The sequence below is a fragment of the Silurus meridionalis genome, chromosome 20 (genome assembly GCF_014805685.1).
Source record: "Silurus meridionalis isolate SWU-2019-XX chromosome 20, ASM1480568v1, whole genome shotgun sequence".
Lineage (NCBI taxonomy): Eukaryota > Metazoa > Chordata > Actinopteri > Siluriformes > Siluridae > Silurus > Silurus meridionalis.
The window spans coordinates 13,853,502-13,872,974 of record NC_060903.1 but is presented as its reverse complement, the minus strand read 5'-3'; the positions used below and the strand labels follow the sequence as shown (position 1 = coordinate 13,872,974).

General features: G+C 37.1%; 2 protein-coding genes across 2 annotated transcripts; both read left to right on the top strand.

Moving 5' to 3' along the window:
• Positions 1-778: 778 nt before the first annotated feature.
• LOC124402690 (claudin-4) lies at positions 779-1,827 on the top strand. Its single transcript, XM_046875842.1, has one exon. The coding sequence runs from the start codon at positions 932-934 to the stop codon at positions 1,583-1,585; it is 654 nt and encodes a 217-aa protein (XP_046731798.1). The 5' UTR covers positions 779-931; the 3' UTR covers positions 1,586-1,827.
• Positions 1,828-3,496: 1,669 nt separating this feature from the next.
• On the top strand, positions 3,497-13,191 carry LOC124403107 (claudin-4-like). Its single transcript, XM_046876696.1, has 2 exons — positions 3,497-4,047; positions 11,966-13,191. The coding sequence occupies exons 1-2, from the start codon at positions 3,565-3,567 to the stop codon at positions 12,593-12,595; spliced, it is 1,113 nt and encodes a 370-aa protein (XP_046732652.1). The 5' UTR covers positions 3,497-3,564; the 3' UTR covers positions 12,596-13,191.
• The last annotated feature ends 6,282 nt before the right edge of the window (positions 13,192-19,473 follow it).

Sequence of the window (19,473 nt, the reverse complement as noted above, 5' to 3'; positions counted from 1 at the left end):
CTAAACTCTCTAGCATAAGTAGTTCACTTTAGAAAACTAGAAATATTGTTGATATTCTTATAGATTAACTTTTTCTTAACGTTGGAAAACAATGCATACATTTAAGCCAAACCAAAAATCTAGTTTATTAGCACAAATAGAAGCTGAAGTCGACATGAAATCAGATATCGGGTTTTGATCATTCTATAGACAAAGAGTGGAATTGTCCTGCCTTCATACATATCTTATTGAGAAGGTGACACAGCAGAATTTCCCCCAAACTTATTGACAGAACTATGCATCCAATTTCAAGAGCTTGTATCTAGAAAATAGCAGGTTAGTTAGCAAACCTAAACCTTTTCTGAAATTGTACCCTTATAATGTTTTTGTATGGCAATTGTTAATTGCCCTTTCCAAAATAGCCAGTCATTTACTTATTTTGCTTTATATTAATACAATAAATGTGGTAAATTTCACAAATAAAACACCATATTATATGCTTGTAATAGTAGGATTATTGTTATGCTAGTGCAACCCTGTTTTGGAATATTAACAATTCTAGCTATATGGGTTTTGAAAATGCAACCCCATCACAAAGTAGTGGGCAAACTTACACATAAAGAACTTTCTTATTCATTCTTTATCACCGCATTATCTGTGTAAAGCTGCTTTAAGACAATGTTCATTGTTTAAAGTGCTATACAAATAAAAATGAATTGAATTGAATTGAATTAAATAGTGAATCCCCAAATCCCGGCTCTTATACCATTGCAAAGATGATGCCATCATGGTTTGACTCCACCTTCGAACTATAAGTATAAAGAAGGCAGAATCTGTTTCTCTGCCTCTCCTTCCCACCCTTCTCTGCTCCGGCCAGTGTCGGGAGCCGGAGAAATCTAATATCGCTCTTGGACACAGAGGACTTAAGTGTGCAGAGCTCCAAAGAGAGTCGATGGCTTCAGCCGGCCTGGAAATCCTGGGCATGATTCTGTCTGTGGCTGGCTGGCTGGGGGCAATGGTGGCCTGCTGCCTGCCCATGTGGCGCGTGGCGGCGTACGTGGGTCAGAACATCGTGATCACACAGGTTGTGTGGGAGGGCCTGTGGATGAGCTGTGTGGTACAGAGTACAGGCCAGATGCATTGCCAGATCTATGATTCCATGTTAGCGCTGCCCAACGACTTGCAGGCAGCACGAGCCCTGGTTGTCATTGCTGTGTTCATCGGTGTGGTGGCCATGACGCTGGCTGTAGCAGGCGCTAAGTGCACCAACTGCATGTCAGATGTGTCCAGTAAACCTCGCATCATGCTGTGTGCCGGTGCAGCTTTCATCACCACTGGGCTGTTGTTACTTGTAGCCATATGCTGGTCAGCCTACACCATTGTCCTGGACTTCCATGACCCACTACTGCAGGACACACAGAAGAGGGAGTTCGGGAACTCACTGTATTTTGGCTGGGGCGCCTCCTGCCTGCTTATCCTAGGTGGAGCTATACTTTCGTGTTCGTGTGCTTCCAGAGCACCAAAGAATCCTGCGTCTACCAGAGCACAGTACTCAACGGTGAAATCAGTGGCTGCAAATGGATATTGCAGAAGGGACTATGTTTGAATAATATAGGTTGGTAAATGCATTTAAAAACAATAAAAACTTTGCTGGAACATTATTCCATAGGAAAAAATGCCAGAAAGAGATGATAGAATAGTTATGCATGTTTAAACTGTGGCAGAGACCTAATTCAGTCAGTTTTGACAATATTGACAATAAATCAGTAGATGTGTTCTTTCACCAGTAGATTTAAAAAGGACTTATTAATGTTTAATAACCTTTGTGTTGTTACAGTATTTTCCCAGATTTTGAGACACAATGACATATCTTTCCAGTTGAAAATCCTTGTTAAATAAGGTTCAAATGTTTATTATTATTTGACTATATAATTTCAGGTTCTCAGAGTTTACATGGTTAAGGCCATTGCAAAGTGTAGTAATAGACTATTTTCTTAAGGTAATAAAGTTCACAAATCCGTCACAGTGCATTAATGTGTCCAGCCAATATTTCAGCTACCTCTAAATGGATGGGCATTCCCGAAAACCTGAGACGTTGCAAAGGTAAGCTGGATAAGCTGAAACAAAGAAATGCTCAGTTCAGAGTGCTCTATATCATTTGAAATCTACCCAGCTCTTGAGGGGCTGCTACACATTGCAAATGACCTCCCTGCATCATTGTAGATGTGACTGGATACAATGCATCGGTTGTTCTGAGACCTTCTACTGCTCCTTTGGGTACAATCTTTAATTCTTTAATTCAGGGGAGTGTAATTGAAACTATCCACCCTGAGATAAAAGTACCTCCTGTTTGCTACTGTAGGTTGGGGTAAAGTCTTTTTCGGACATTGCTTTCTTTTGCTGGCAAAACATAACTGAAAGATAAATGAACTTTTTCATCAGTAATGTGGTAAGAATAAAAAATACAATTTGACAGATATAATTTCATATTTTGGTGTACTACATAATCTTATATACGAAAAAGAATGCATTAAAGAATGCATAAAAAGTAATAAAGCCTAAATCACCCTATAGAGTAATAGAATAACTTTGCAATGTAATAATCTTACTGCTAGCAATTTTGTGTGGTGAAAATGATACATTTAACCACCCATTTACTGTATAAAACATTGAAAATCTTTTGTGTTTAATTCTTCCCTTTAAAAATACACAGCGAACTAGAGTGGCATGGAGTTTGCTAGCATTGTATTATTACATTACAGGTTATAAACACTCAAAGTTATATTATGATTTTGCTTTCCAATGCTCTTTAATAAATACTTATTTTCATCCCTGTGCATACTGTAATGATGTAATGATGCTATTCTTAGACTTGAGATAGGCTTCTGAAAGTCTGAAGGCAGACAATGAAAAATATATCATAAAAAAAACATAGGATGCAATGCCACTGAGAAACACACTGATGAGCCTGACATACACTCATTCCTTTGTGTTCTCTTTTCCCGAATAAAAGAAAAAAAAAGTCTTATTTGTCCGATTTCGCTGTTTGCTTAACTTTTTAGCGGAAATGATTAGTTGCCCTATTAAAGGCTTTTAAGGAGTTCCTGTTAGAATTGTTGACAATTAATAACCGGATACTGCCAAAGTTAACACCTTTATATGACAGTTTAAGGTGGCTTTGCTCAGCTTTGCTGAAACTATATGATCCTTTGACACAATGTCAACAAGTGCACCTGTTCATGTTTGAATCTTCTTCTTAGGTCATACCTATTTCCTAAGACTTTTTTGTTTTGTGGTTTAAGTGTAACCTAGTAGTTATCCTTTAACCAGAGACCCATAGGCCATGGTTATCAATTCATTGCTTACTTTGTGTGGAATAGTGTAATCATTAAAAAGTCTTAGTGGCAAGGTTATACTAGAAAAAAGGGCAGCTTTTCTAAATGTTTGACCAATCCCTGTGGGACCTTATCTATCTAAGACTCCACCTTTTTCACTGTACATAAAGTATTGGGTAATTGCCGAGAGCCTTCTTCACCAGCTGAGCCCTGTGTATTCATTTCTCTGAAAGAGTGCAGCAGAACGCAAATGGCAGCTCTTGGTTTAGAGATCTTGGGCCTCGTATTGGCCACTATAGGCTGGATTGTTGGTATTGCATCCTGTGCTTTGCCAATGTGGAGGGTGACCGCTTTCATCGGTTCAAACATTGTGACAGCACAGATCATCTGGCAGGGCATCTGGATGGATTGTGTGGTGCAGAGCACAGGCCAGATGCAGTGTAAGGTCTACGACTCTATGCTGGCACTGCCCGAAGATCTTCAGGCAGCTCGAGCTCTGTGTGTGATTGCCATCGTGCTGGGTGTATTGGGAATCTTCGTCTCTGTCACAGGGGCCAAGTGCACCAACTGCATAGAAGATGAGCCCACGAAGACCAAGGTAATAATCGCTGCTGGTGTGACATTTATCTGTGCCGGTGTCATGGAGTTGATTCCCGTGTCCTGGTCAGCGCACACGATCATCATGGATTTCTACAACCCAGTGATAACAGAGGCACAGAAACGAGAACTTGGAGCATCTCTCTACCTGGGATGGGCGGCTGCTGCTTTGCTACTGACAGGAGGAGCGATTCTGTGCTGCAGCTGCCCACCACCTCAAGAGAAAAGGTATAATGCAGGGAGCAGGATGGTCTACTCCCCAGCACGATCTGCTGCACCCAGCACCTACAGCAGAAAAGATTATGTCTGAGTTAATGAAAGAGACTCATTATGAGCTAATGAAAGAGACTAAGAAGAAACGGTCAGAATCTGACATTATACATGCATTGATCAGACAAAAGAGATGAAAGACTAGTAACACTGTGACCCAACAGAGAATTAAAATGTCCCAGTGTATGTCAAATTAAAAGAAAAGCTGTACCGTTATCTTCATGACTGACTGAACTATCTGATGCTTCTACTTGTGTTGTTTGAAACCGTTATATTTTTGTGTATACCGAGCGCATATTGCATATGAACTGTACAGCATGATCTTTCATGGGACTTATAAAAGTTAAAGTACATATATGAACATAAAACCTTTTTCTGGAAAATCGAAGATTTTTGCTGAAACATTTTTAATAAAATAAAAAAGGCAAAATAAACAAATAAGTGTGTGTGTGTGTGTGTGTGTGTGTGTGTGTGTGTGTGTGTGTATTTGTATTAAAAATATAATAAATATAATACAGGCAAAATTAAAACCTTTACTGATGCGACAAGTTTTAAATCAAGCACCAAAATTAAAACAAGCTGTATGGAAACCTAGCAAAAGTTTCATTTGGTGTCCTGATGATTTACATAATTTAAAACACTATAATTACTTTCAAACAAACACGGGAGTATTTTTGCAACCTGCTCTGTCATCTAAAAATGTAAACAATAATGTAATGCTTGTCTGTTTAAGCATCTGAAAAGAAAGAGAAATAGGAAATGGGAACTTGTGGTTTTTCTTTGCTCTTTTTTTCATGTGTTAAATAGATATAAACAAGTTCTTTAAGAAAAAACGTCTGCCATATTTGAAACATGTCTATGTTCTTTATGCTCTACGTTTGGGGTGGTTTCAGGTAATAATGAAAATGAGCGATTAAATTGCGATTAATCACAAATGAACTCGAAATAATCATGCGATTAATCACGATTAAATATTTGTATCGATTGACAGCCCTACAGGATATATAAAGGTTTTGCACACAAACACAGACACACACAAACACACAAAATTAACGAATTTATTTGATAAAATAAGTAAATGATCAAGTAACTGAATACTTATTTATTTTATTGTTCTACTCTCTTGAAATAAAAATTCTTATGCTTATTGTAATTCAAAATGCTTTTCCTTTGAAGCGATATACAGTGTCTAGTTATTTCCTTATCTTCCTACAGTGGAACAGCGTATGGGCAAATGCCTTTAAAATCCTCTCAGCAATAAGGTGCTGATTTAGAGCTTCAGTCTTTTCCTTATCTCCTTGCCTTTCTAAGGTCTATTAGCTTTCCCTACAAGAATCTTGTCTTTGTTAGGGCATCAATCCAACTGTCCACACAATGAAGCTGTTTCACTGTAGCGAAGCAGAGGTTAGATGTGTGTGAGGGTTTGATGCCATGGAATGTCAGGAAAACAGATCATCTGAGTCTCTGAGCCATATCTAATGCCCCTCCCTGGAGTTAAAGCCTCAAGGCTGCTGAAATGTGGATCAAACATCTCCACAAGCACAAAGGGGTCACGGGATATTTACAGACCCACAAAGCAAACAGTGACACTGAGGGTGAAAAAATCTGAACACATTTAGGAAAAGACATAAGGTCTGGCTTTATACTAAGTACATTAATGTAAAGGTGTGAATAATCACAAGTCAGCTTATGTTTCTAGGATAATTTAGGGAAAGTTTCATTTACTTATTAGATTGTTAATGCACTTAAAACTTTATTTGAGGAGACTTTTTCCCCAGTGCAAAGACTTTGAAAAAAAAAAACACTCTGCAGGCCACAAAATTTAAAAATTAAAATGTAAAAGTTTTTATTCTTTCTGTAAAGCCTCGTACCATATCATCATGACCAAAGACCGGTCCACTGCCCAGAGGTTATGGAAAATCAGCATTATAATGTGGATTTGTCTTCATAACAAAACCAGCATTTTTAAAGACCAGCCCCATGGCAATAAAACAAACTATCAAGTGCCCCATATATCATTCATTTTCGTAACACCCCTTGATTATTACTCATATTACATTTTGCTTGCATTATAAATACTAAACTAAACTATGCTATATAATGTAGTGTCAGAATTTTGTATTTTGTATGCATAGCTATCAGTGGTGGGCCGTGCATTTGGTACCTGGGCCTTCAGTAGGGACTTACCCGATTTAATCCACCTCTTAATACCACCACATCACAATTATAGAAACCATCAATACTATACAAAAACGCAATACTACAACGTGTGGCATTACAGAGACAGAGGCAATTCACATATGGAGGGTAAATACCATTTTTACTAAGGCAAGCTCCAAACCTCTACACCACAACCGCAGCTGTGCCACCTACATCATCTGGAGCAGTTCAGAATCAAAACTTTTCTAATAACATGACAAAAACCTAAAAATATTGTTTGTATTCACTGGTCTGGAAGTGGCAAACAAACCCTTACCTGGGCTGAGACAAGCTAGCTAGCTTCGGGGTGGGCTGACCTCACGATATCTAGCTTTTCTTGAAAATGGATTTTTAAGAATGTCCAAGACCAAATACATTTCTCTTCCTCCATTAGCCATTGTGGGCGTAAAAAAGTCTATCTCTGATGTATTAATGCAGCGCACTACAGACGTGCTTTGATAGTTCGAACTTGGCTGTAACAGTTTCCCTCTGACCAACCAATCAGAGGACAGCTAGCAGAGCTGGCCTGTGAGGCAAATTTGAAATCTGATTGGTTAAAGAAACAGTCCCATTGCTAAAATAGTGTAAGGTACAACGGCCAGCACCACTGACGTGGTGTTTGCTAGTCAGCACCACTGACTAGCAAAACACAGACTAGCAAAGCACAGGCAAATTTGAAATCTGATTGGTTAAAGAAACAGACCCATTGCTAAAACAGTGTAAGGTACAACGGCCAGCACCACTGACATGTAGCAGTATGTATAAATATCAGTGGTGGCCCTGACGGTCCACCACTGATATTTATACATACAGTGGTACCTCGACATACGAGTTTAATTCGTTCTGTAATTTTGCTCTTATGTCAAATTGCTCGTATTTCAAAGCAAATTTCCCCATTGAAATTAATTGAAATGCCATTAATCCGTTCCAGCCCCCAAAATGCCACCCTAGTTGTTTTTGTTACGTGTTTTTGAATAAGAAAAATTTATTTGTAAATGACAAATATTGTAAAAAAACATAATAAAAGAGAATGTAAAGATATAATAAGGTTTTATTCAGTGTATTTTCCTTAGAGATGAGACGACTTGAGCTAACGAAAATGCCGGTGGGGTGTGTGTGTGTGTGAGTGTGTGTGTGTGCGGAGGGAGGTGGGGTTGGGGGGAGTTCGGTGGTAGAGGCGATAAGCGGAGGCGGAGGGAAAACACGTTTTTTTACTATCACTCCTGCACACTACGTATCCCTAAACTTTAAAATTTTGACTTTTTCTTCTTTGCTTATCTTAATTTTCGGCACAATCATCGCTTTCTGGCTTCAATTCGCCATCTAGCAGCGGCGTCTTGAGCTCGTATCTCAAGTTTTTGCTCGCGTATCAAAGCAAAAAATCGACCGAATGACCGCTCGTATCTCAAAAAACTCGTATGTTAGGCCACTCGTATGTCGAGGTACCACTGTACTATTATTTACAAAACACATTTTACTATATTACACATTTTATTCCTGGCAAATTCTTGTAATCTACTAATGTGAAGAAGCTTAAACACTGTGTCTTAAATATCAGTTTTACAGTTTGCAAAGATATCACTTGAAATCCTCATAAATAAATAAAAAGCTTTTATAAACCTTTCCATCATTTCCAATCTCATGAACTGTTTTTATCAAGCTCTCAGTAATAGGCACTGCTTTTTGTCTGTGCTTTAGCCAACAATGACATCATAATAGTGGGAATAAAATCTAATGCACGCCTCGTGGCATAGACATCGTATGAACTGAATTACTTGGAGCTTTTGTGAAAGCAAAAATCTAAACTTTAAAAAGAATAACACTCACAGTGTCATTTTCTAAACACAAAAAAGTGTCCAAAGGAAAGTTTTTTTCTTGTAAAATCTTACAGTTAACATTCAACGAAACATTAATTCAAGGAAATGATAGTTCTGAAACCATTACTGTAATGTTTAACAAGATTCAAGACATGTTAAGAGGCATTTTGGTCCACCTCATCTATCCAAGCATTATGAGATCCATTGTATTATTTTCAGTCATTCAGGAGACTAAAATTGCCATTTCAAAGTAAAATAGTTTTTGTCTCTCACATACACTTCTGTGTTTATTTGGATGTTTATCTGGTACCATTAACTTGGAAAATGTAAGAGGTCCTGATATTTAAAAAGTTTTTTAATTCATCTGTCCACACTATACAGTGAGTATGGAGGTTCTTTGTGGGTAATGATGATAGTGTTATTGGTATTCATGGGTAAGAGATTTTGGTTCTATCCCACCACAACACACAATTTCAGTTGTGAAAACTTGAAAACTTGACAACTTTTTAATACGTTACCTGACTGCTGTTTTTTTTTTAGATACTTTGACCTTTAAACTTGTTTCTATTTTTCTGTCATTTTCAGCATATAACTGAGATATAACTAATCAACTAAGTTTGTAACTATTATCTGTTCACAACAATGCAAACTGGCCTACCAGCAAATGAATGTTGAAGTAACAAAAAAAGAAAAATGCGAGTCTGAAACATTTCAGGATTCCTTATCTGAATGTGATGAAACATTGCTTTTTGGCAGGTATGGAGAAAGTGAGGAGGGTTAGAATTCTACCATGCACTAGTTGTAACGGTGACTTTTTTTCTGTAAAGTATTTGAATAAGTGAGCTTCTGTAACTAAGCAACCCTAACTAAGAAACTCATACACACCTTTCAACGTTTACTGACCAGACACCTACAAAAGTCAAAAGCTCTAATAATAATAAAATTTTTGTTTTAATGAAAAGCATCTTTGGGTACATGTATACATTCAAAGTGATCTATAATAAAATAAAATAAATAAAGTCTGTGCATAATGAACAAGTCATTGTGGGGGGTTGCAATCTTTTACTACATATATACATACATATATACAGTGAGGAAAATAAGTATTTATTTTTTTTTGGAAAAAAAAATCACAATATATGATTTTTTAACTATTTATTTGTATGATACAGCTGCAAATAAGTATTTGAACACCTGTCTATCAGCTAGAATTCTGCCCCTTAAAGACCTGTTAGTCTGCCTTCAAAATGTCCACCTCCACTACATTTATTATCCTAAATTAGATGCACCTGTTTGAGGTCGTTAGCTGCATAAAGACACCTGTCCACCTCATACAATCAGTAAGAATCCAACTACTAACATGGCCAAGACCAAAGAGCTGTCCAAAGACACTAGAGACAAAATTGTACACCTCCACAAGGCTGGAAAGGGCTACGGCGAAATTGCCAAGCAGCTTGGTGAAAAAAGGTCCAATGTTGGAGCAATCATTAGAAAATGGAAGAAGCTAAACATGACTGGCAATTTTCCTCTGACTGGGGCTCCATGACTGCAAGATCTCACCTCGTGGGTCTCAATGATCCTAAGGAAGTTGAGAAATCAGCCCAGAACTACACGGGAGGAGCTGGTCAATGACCTGAAAAGAGCTGGGACCAGCGTTTCCAAGGTTACTGTTGGTAATACACTAAGACGTCATGGTTTAAAATCATGCATGGCACAGAAGGTTCCCCTGCTTAAACCAGCACATGTCCAGGCACGTCTTAAGTTTGCCAATGACCATTTGGATGATCCAGAGGAGTCATGGGAGAAAGTCATGTGGTCAGATGAGACCAAACTAGAACTTTCGGGTCATAATTCCACTAAACGTGTTTGGAGGAAGAAGAATGATGAGTACCATCCCAAGAACACCATCCCTACTGTGAAGCATGGCGGTGGTAGCATCATGCTTTGGGGGTGTTTTTCTGCACATGGGACAGGGCGACTGCAATGTATTAAGGAGAGGATGACCTTGGCCACGTTTTGCGAGATTTCAAGGAACAACCTCCTTCCCTCAGTTACAGCATTAAAGATGGGTCGAGGCTGGGTCTTCCAACATGACAATGACCTGAAGCACACAGCCAGGATAACCAAGGAGTGGCTCTGTAAGAACCATATCAAGGTTCTGGCATGGCCTAGCCAGTCTCCAGACCTAAACCCAATTGAGAATCTTTTCAGGGAGCTCAAACTCCATGTTTCTCAGCGACAGGCCAGAAACCTGACTGATCTAGAGAAGATCTGTGTGGAGGAGTGGGCCAAAATCCTCCTGCAGTGTGTGCAAACCTGGTGAAAAACTACAGGAAACATTTGACCTTTGTAATTGCAAACAAAGGCTACTGTACCAAATATTAACATTGACTTTCTCAGGTGTTCAAATACTTATTTGCAGCTGTATCATACAAATAAATAGTTAAAAAAACATACATTGTGATTTCTGGATTTTTTTTTTAGATTATGTCTCTCACAGTGGACATGCACCTACGATGACAGTTTCAGACCCCTCCATGATTTCTAAGTGGGAGAACTTGCAAAATAGCAGGGTGTTCAAATATTTATTTTCCTTGTATCTTCCTATACAAGTTCAAAACCTTTAGATCCTATCACAGTAGAATGGGAAATTTTTTATTTTACAGACATCGAATGTGTCATTATAATGTCTGGATGATATTAGGAAGAACTATGGGTTACAATAATAATTAAGAGGAACATAAATAATATAATGTATTTACTAATTATCAGTGACTCATAACACTCCAAATGTCTGGTTGTAAATACACCGGATAGGCATAACATTATAACATTATGACTAGTCAGTAAATAACACTGATTGTCTCTTCATCATGGCACCTGTTAGTGGTGGTATATATTAGGCAGCAAGTAAACATTTTGTCCTCAAAGTTGATGTATTAAAAGCAGGAACAATGGGCAAGCGTAAGCATTTGAGCAAGTTTGATAAGGGCCAAATTATGATGGCTAGATGACTGGGTCAGAGCATCTCCAAAACTGCATCTGTGGTGGGCTGTTCTCGGTCTGCAGTGGTCAGTGTCTATCAAAAGTGGTCCAAGTGGTGAACCGACAACCCAAAATACGCTGAAGAAGGTAATGCTGTTAATGCTCGAGGGATCAGGACTGTTTTGTCAGCAAAAGGGGGACGAACACAATATTAGGCAGGTGGTCATAATGGTATGCCTGAAGTATTCTGCAGATGTATGGAAATGTGAAATTAAATAGTGATAAAACATAAAAGATCACTCAGATGTAAGTACATAACCACCATTTACAAATGTATGCTTGTTACCGAAAGCAAATATGTTGTCATTACTTTCATGGCTAATGTTAAGGCTCAGGTTTACACACACAAACCATCTGTTCAGATAATATCAGAAAAGCAAATAGTAAAAAGATCATGGTGGCTGATTTATATTATTTATATCCACTTAAAGGCTATTCAATTTAGACTAAGAGACTGCCAATCTTATTGTTGCTCTAATATTCAGAGAACAGCAGATTGTGGAATGAAAGCCTGCAGGGAAGTCACTGCCCAGGGAGGACTCCTCCCCTCTACCTGATCTGGAGTATAAAGGATACTTGTTTAGCAAACGAACCACATCACTGACTCCAAGGCACTCCAAGGCTTTCAGTGAGACCACATCTTATCATCAGCTTTTTGGCAGACAGTCATCCAGCTCTCGCCAAACACGAAGCAGAAGCCTGAGAACAAAGTGAGCGTCCAAGACCATGTCTGCTGGCCTGGAGCTGATTGGGATTGTACTGTGTGTGCTAGGATGGCTCCTGGCAATTGTCTCCTGCGCTCTGCCCATGTGGAGGGTCACGGCCTTCATCGGGAGCAACATTGTGACGGCTCAGATCTACTGGGATGGCCTGTGGATGAGCTGTGTGGTGCAAAGCACTGGGCAGATGCAATGCAAAGTCTACGACTCCACACTGGCGCTATCCCAAGATCTCCAAGCAGCCCGTGCCCTTACTGTCATCTCCATCCTGCTGGTCATTCTAGCCATGCTGGTGTCCTTCGCTGGAGCCAAGTGCACCAACTGCATTGATGACGAATCATCGAAGGCCAAAATCATGATTGTGGCTGGAGTTCTCTTTCTTGTTGCCGGCCTCATGCAGCTGATCCCTGTCTCCTGGTCAGCTAATACCATCATCAGGGATTTCTACAATCCCTTACTGAACAACCCGCAGAGATGGGAGCTAGGGGCTTCGCTTTACATCGGCTGGGCCGCCACAGCTCTCCTGATGTTGGGTGGATCGTTGCTGTGTTGCTCTTGTCCTCCATCAAGGACGACTTATTCAGCTTCCCGATCTGCAGCTACTGCTGGGTATGACCGAAGAGACTATGTGTGAGTGGGGGAAAAGAAAACAAACCGCTTCATGTACTGTCGCATGTTCGAGAAATCGGTACAGAAATGCCTTCTCGGACTCAATTACGGTGAAGAAAAGTGATATTTAATTTGTTGAGCTCTGAAAATGAGTGATCATTGTGTAACTGTAAAAAAAAAACATTATGATGGCACTGGAGGAGAATATCACTGTTGACTACAGAAAGTTAGTTGTTTTTATACTTTCTGTGATTTCCATGTATTGTTTTTATGTATTTCAAAGAATTTCAGTATTTTAAGACGCATTTTTTTATGCTTTAGAAGAAGAACAGAGTCATAGACAGTTCTGTACATTGTAACTAGCCTTATGAAAGAAACCTTGTGGTGCAGCAGTGTGGGAGGAAAGCCCACAGGTACAAAGTGAACAGCTCATTGTGTACAGTGAAGCAGAGAAGAACATTTGTGTCAAACTGTGCCTACACTGAAACTCACTATCCTGAAATGTGCATGGCCTTTTTTTTATCTCACGATGAAAAAGACAATAAACGTTTGTTGTGCATATATTAAGTTGAATGTAATGTCACGAGTGTAATGATACAATAAATATCAATTTGGCTAGGCTCCTCTTCTCCTCATGTATTATTCATTATGTGTTTAAACCCCAACCTCTACAAAGACTAATGTAGGCAGAATGAACACCTGTCTTGTAAATAAAGCCATGGAAAGTCACTTAATCTTTAACTGGCAACAAAATTACTCATGCACCTTTAAAGATCACACACCAGAACACTGACCAGGTGGCATGCCCATGAAAGCTAGACAGACAAACAATGAACAAATAATTAAACAAACAGACAAACATTGACATTAATAAATGAATATGAAACTAAGGAAAATTTGCAAACACTTGAAAGATTTTGCAACAAAATTTTATCAAATGCACCTTTAAAGATCACACAACAGAGCATTCACTCCACAAGTAAAATCTAGTCCACAAAATCTAGACAATCAATAAATAAACAAATAAAAACACGTGTACTAAATAAATAGACAGTCAGACAAACACTGACATGAATAAATTATAATAAAAGTATTTCGAGAATGAAACACTTAAACAATCAACAAATAAAATAGAATAGAATGAAGAAAGTAACAAAGAATCAGAAAAAGCAATGGAATGTGTATTTTCATATGTTTAGGTATTTTTTCTTAAATAAACAATGTTTTCATCTTAAAAAAATTAACTGAAATCAGATGCAGCGCTAACACTTTGGTAAACATAAGTTAAAAAAAAAGGAAGGAATTAAGAAAGAAAGAAAGAAAGAAAGAAAGAAAGAAAGAAAGAAAGAAAGAAAGAAAGAAAGAAAGAAAGAAAGAAAAAACGAAAGAAAGAAAGAACGAACAGAAATGGGAAATTTGTTTCTACCAGGTTTTTTTATTAGTTTTTCAACACTTTTTGACTAAATACTTGCCGAAAAATAGTTTTAATGTAATATTAACATAATATTCAACAAACATATAAACAAACATAAAATATGAAACTAAATTTAAAAAATAAGAAAATATAAAGAAATAAAAATGTGTATTTTTTTTTATTTTAAGGCATTTTTTTGCTTATTCATTCTGACCACAGTTTTCATACTCAATTTTTAGTTTTTGGAGTTAAAACAGTAAATGAAAGACTTGTGTCTGTATATAGCATATTCGAGCCAACTACACACAAAGTCTAGCAACACCATCAAAGAATCTCCCACCTTGGATACTGAGCGTTTGCCCATTTGCTGTCTGGGAAAAGTTACAGGGTCATAAAACAGACAAAACATCAGTGTGAACAACTGAGTATTACTTTCTTAACCCTTTTCATCCGTCACTGTAAAAAATGCACTACAGTACACTGTTTCTGATTATCAATGTGCATTAGTGTACATTTCAGTAATCAAGTGCAATATTTGTATATTAAAAACGAGTCTTTTTACTTGTCACATGTACATTACAGCACATAGGGGTTAAGGGCCTTGCTCAAGGGCCCAAGGGTGGCAACCAGGCAATACTAGGGCTTGAACACCTGAACTTCTAATTAGTAACCCTGAACCTTTTAATTTGAATTGTGATGTTTCCATTTTCAAAGTGTCTTATGCTGCCTAAAATTGCTACACTTCCATTAATTGCAATGTGAACAATGACAATAATCTTAATCTTAATTAAATCACCCTGCATGACTGACCCTTATAGACCACTACAACCTTTTTAGGTGCTGACTGTACCTTTAAAGCCTAAATAAAACCCCGTAATACAACATATGGTGAGTGGATCTACTGAGAGGAATCGGTCACATGACTACAGCATTCATCCGTCGCACCTACCAACAGATGCGCTGTGTGTCAAATCGATGGTGTCACTTTTCCAGGCAGCACCTCCTGCTGTTAGAGATGATGCAGGATCAGTGTCACCCAAACAATGATCATCACACACTATGCAAACATCAGGACTGCTGAACGTAGCATAGTGATCCAGTTACTAATCAGTCCAGGCTTTCAGGGTGTGACATAAGTCAGAATCAGCTGAAGTACTGTACGTTTCCATCTGTGGTGACATATAATTCAGTTATGGCACATGTACCATAAAATAAAAAATGAAGAAAATTATATGTTTACGGGTTTATGAGTAATGTAGCAGTGTATTGGATTGGATTTATTTACAGGACAATAATATATATATATATATATACACAGTACAGACCAAAAGTTTGGACACACCTTCTCATTCAAAGTGTTTTCTTTATTTTCATGACTATGAAAATTGTAGAGTCACACTGAAGGCATCAAGGGCTATTTGACCAAGAAGGAGAGTGATGGGGTGCTGCGCCAGATGACCTGGCCTCCACAGTCACCGGACCTGAACCCAATCGAGATGGTTTAGGGGTGAGCTGGACCGCAGAGTGAAGGCAAAAGGGCCAACAAGTGCCAAGCATCTCTGGGGGAACTCCTTCAAGACTGTTGGAAGACCATTTCAGGTGACTACCTCTTGAAGCTCATCAAGAGAATGCCAAGAGTGTGCAAAGCAGTAATCAAAGCAAAAGGTGGCTACTTTGAAGAACCTAGAATATGACATTTATCAGTTGTTTCACACTTTTTTGTTATGTATATAATTCCACATGTGTTAATTCATAGTTTTGATGCCTTCAGTGTGAATCTACAATTTTCATAGTCATGAAAATAAAGAAAACTCTTTGAATGAGAAGGTGTGTCCAAACTTTTGGTCTGTACTGTACATAGTGTGTTTGAAGCTGAAACATGAAAATTATGGATGAATAACAAAATTCGGTTTACACAAAAAAAGGACACGTGTCTTCGCCCATTCACATAATTGGAGCAACTGATGTCCACCTACTTCAAAAAGGCTAATCAGTGAATGGCTTTTCTTAAAAGGTAGGCTTTAAAGAAACTCTAGATAAATGACATGTTGCCATAGGAACGTAACACAACATGGTATTGAGGGTTAAATTACAACCAGCAAGTTTACCAAAAGTCTAAGTATGATAGAGTATGGCAGTGTGTTTTTCAAAATAAAGACATATTTCTTTTACTATGGGAGTCACTCTGAATATTTGTCCAATCCATTAAATGAATATGATGAATCTCCAGGCTCAAGGAATGTTTTAACTCCCTTACATTTATTGCAAATCCACACTGCAAAATCTCTAGTTGTGAATTAAAATGATTGTGTTTATGAAAGTCCTGAGAGAAAGGAGCTGTTTATTTTACACGGTATAGATTTACACTAAAGATTTAGCTCTAGACGTTCATTACAGATTCATGATAATTCTCCTTTTTATTGTATATTTAGATGACATGAGGTAATCTGTAGGTTTTTTTTTTATTCGTTTTGTACTCAAAGCAGCACATTCCATAGGATTTACTAACCTGTGATAATCATAATAAATAAGTATATACTTAAAATAAGTATCTATCAGACATAGATATAAAAAGAAATACATTTCTTTTATTAAATTTGAAAAGTACTGTGATCTGTAGTTTTTTTTTTTTTAACTAAACAGTTACTCTTGGTTTTACAAATGCAATGTTTCATTTGACAATTTTATAAATCAGTATATAATTAAATGTACAATTTTTTTTTTCACATTTTGTTATTAAAAAAAAAATAATCAGCTAAATACACTAACGTAAAAACAAATCCAATGTTTGTTCTAACAAGAGAAGAAAGTAAGAAAGACAAAATAAAGAAAGAAACAAATAAATAAATATATACATAAAGGAACAAGAAACAAAGACAAATACAGTGAAAATACAGTTTGTTGTGATACTCATGAAAATTATTTATAATTTGGTTTTAATTGTTTATATATATTTTTTAAACAAATAGAGTTTCCAAAAGTTTAAATGGCAGTAATCATAATATTAATACTACTACACACAAACAATCAAATATAAATAAAGCAAGAAAGCAAGAATCCTAGATAGAAAAAAGAAAGAAAGAAAGAAAGAAAGAAAGAAAGAAAGAAAGAAAGAAAGAAAGAAAGAAAGAAAGATTTGTATTGAAAATAGTCATTTTCTAAATTTTACGCACAAGTTTTCAATACTTTTTTTCAACACAGCTGATAAAAAATAAATCCTTACTTATTACTAACAAACAAACACATCAATAATTAAACAAGCAACAAATGCAAGAAACTAAAGAATGAATGATGCCATTTTTTCTTGTGATATTTGTATATTTTCATTTATAAGAATTTTTTTTTTTAAGGCTATAGCATAAAAAATAAATGTGGAAAAAAAAAGGTTTTTTAGTGGATAGAATAAATAGAAAAAAGTTTATCTTAAACAAACAGGGAATAATGATGAACTATCTATACATTTAAAAACAATGTTTTTGCTGTTCTTGGAAATGTAAAGGGCAAACTTTTTATTTAAGAAATATCAAGCTTTTTTTTATTTAAAAATGTCACTTTTTTTCTAAATGCCAGCCTGATACAAACTCAAGTGCCTTTAAACTGGTTCACTCTCACAAAGCTTACACAGGCTTTCTTGTTCGATGTAGAGGCACACGGTTTCGGAGTTCTCGCGAAACCCAACTCACAGGCAGCTTTCTTTGAAGCCGTTGTCACGTGACCGATACTGGAAAGGGGAGGGAGAAGGCAGGGAATCAGGTAACTAGTCATCCAGAGGAGGACAAAGCATGAAAACAGTGTGTCTGTTAATGATTCCATTCCAGTTTAGACAGGATTCTGCTCTGTAATGAAAGTGGTCAAAATGCATATACAAAATCTAATGATGAAGCACTTAGAGATTTACTGACATCAGCAAAATGACACTCGCATACAGCTTTTTGAGTCTGAGGTTTAAAAGAGTGTGCTAAAAGTAAGAACAGAACAGTGTGTTTTTTTTAAGAAGAACTATAATTTCCGGTATAAATAAGATAGCACATGGATGACACAGCAAACATTGTCCTTAAACATTATTGTGAAGCTTAACTCTCAGCACTTATCTCATCCCGCAGTGCATCATGCTCCCTCTGATCCTTATCTAGTGCTTGACTGGTCCCACTATCTCCAAGGACTCAAGGGCTCAATGCTTCCAGATTCTTCTCTGTTCTGGCACCAAGATGGTGGAACGAAGTTTCACTTGATGTCCAAACAGCTAAGTCACTGGGACTCTTCAAACAACGTCTAGACAAACATCTTCCAGAGGTTCTTAAATTAGCATGTCTTCCATTTTTATGGATGGTATTCCTAAAGAACCATTATTAGAACATCATCAGTACTGATGGAGATAAATCAACCTACACATGCTACACCTGACATACTAGTGATAATGATTCCTTCTTCTTTCCAGATGTAGATTTCCACATGTAATTTTGTGAATGGTACCACTGAGGATGGCTTTGAACTGCAGTCGATAGTTTTGTTTCCAAAGGTCAAGGAACAATCAGCAAAATAGACTTCATTTAAACTATAATGAATCTCCAGGTTACACAAGAGTGCTTTTTATACAGTAGTATCAGTTATTAAAGGGAATTTGTTTATAATGAAAATCATTCTAATTACTTATAACGTATATATTGAATGCTCAAGAGAAGTACAGTACACAACGCAATGTTCCTCTAGGATACCAGAATTAAACACAGAATTACACAGAACAACATGAAACCAGGATATAAGCAGGCCTACACACAGGACTACATATGTATGTGTAAACAATGTAAGAGCAAAACAAATAACACACAAACAGAATGACAGAATAATTGAGCAATTATTTGAATAGGAACCTGAATCTGTTACTCAAGTTAGGACAGGTCGACTTTTAAATCTGGTTTCTCTCGATCTTTGTTCTTCATGTAGTTCTAGGGAGTTTTTTTCTTCACCATAATTGCCTCACCAGATCGTTTATCAGTTTATTTTCATGAATTAATACACTTCAGTAAAGCTGCCTTGTGACAGTTTTAGTGAAAGTATTGTTAAAATCACCATACAAATAAATCACATTTAATATAGTAACCTGTGATAATCACTGTCATGATCACTGTCACTGGGATTTGTTTTGATGCTCATTGATACTCAATTAGGTCATTTTCTATATTTTGTGTTCGCAATGACATCACATATAATTGGGTATAATTGGGTTACATGCGTTAGTCGTTGTTTTAGAATGAGTATTTATCAGTCATAGATTGTCTACAACCCAAAATAATTATTCACATGGTTTTCAGTAGGTTGTCTTTTTTGTTGTTGCTTGTTTGTTTTTCAATCTGATTCAAGTTAATATAGTTAATATTTGCAAACGTCCATCAGTCAATTTGTTTCCTGTTACCATGTATGGTGCTTTTCCTAGAATGTACACCATTGACCTAAAATCCCTGAGCAATAAAGGATGTCCAGCACATTTT

Coding starts and splice junctions, on each gene's coding strand:
- LOC124402690 (XM_046875842.1), top strand. CDS start 932: ATGGCTTCAGCCGGCCTGGAAATCCTGGGCATGATTCTGTCTGTGGCT.
- LOC124403107 (XM_046876696.1), top strand. CDS start 3,565: ATGGCAGCTCTTGGTTTAGAGATCTTGGGCCTCGTATTGGCCACTATA. Junction 4,048..11,965: donor CACAGAAACGAGAACTTGGA/GCATCTCTCTAC, acceptor TGAGCGTCCAAG/ACCATGTCTGCTGGCCTGGA.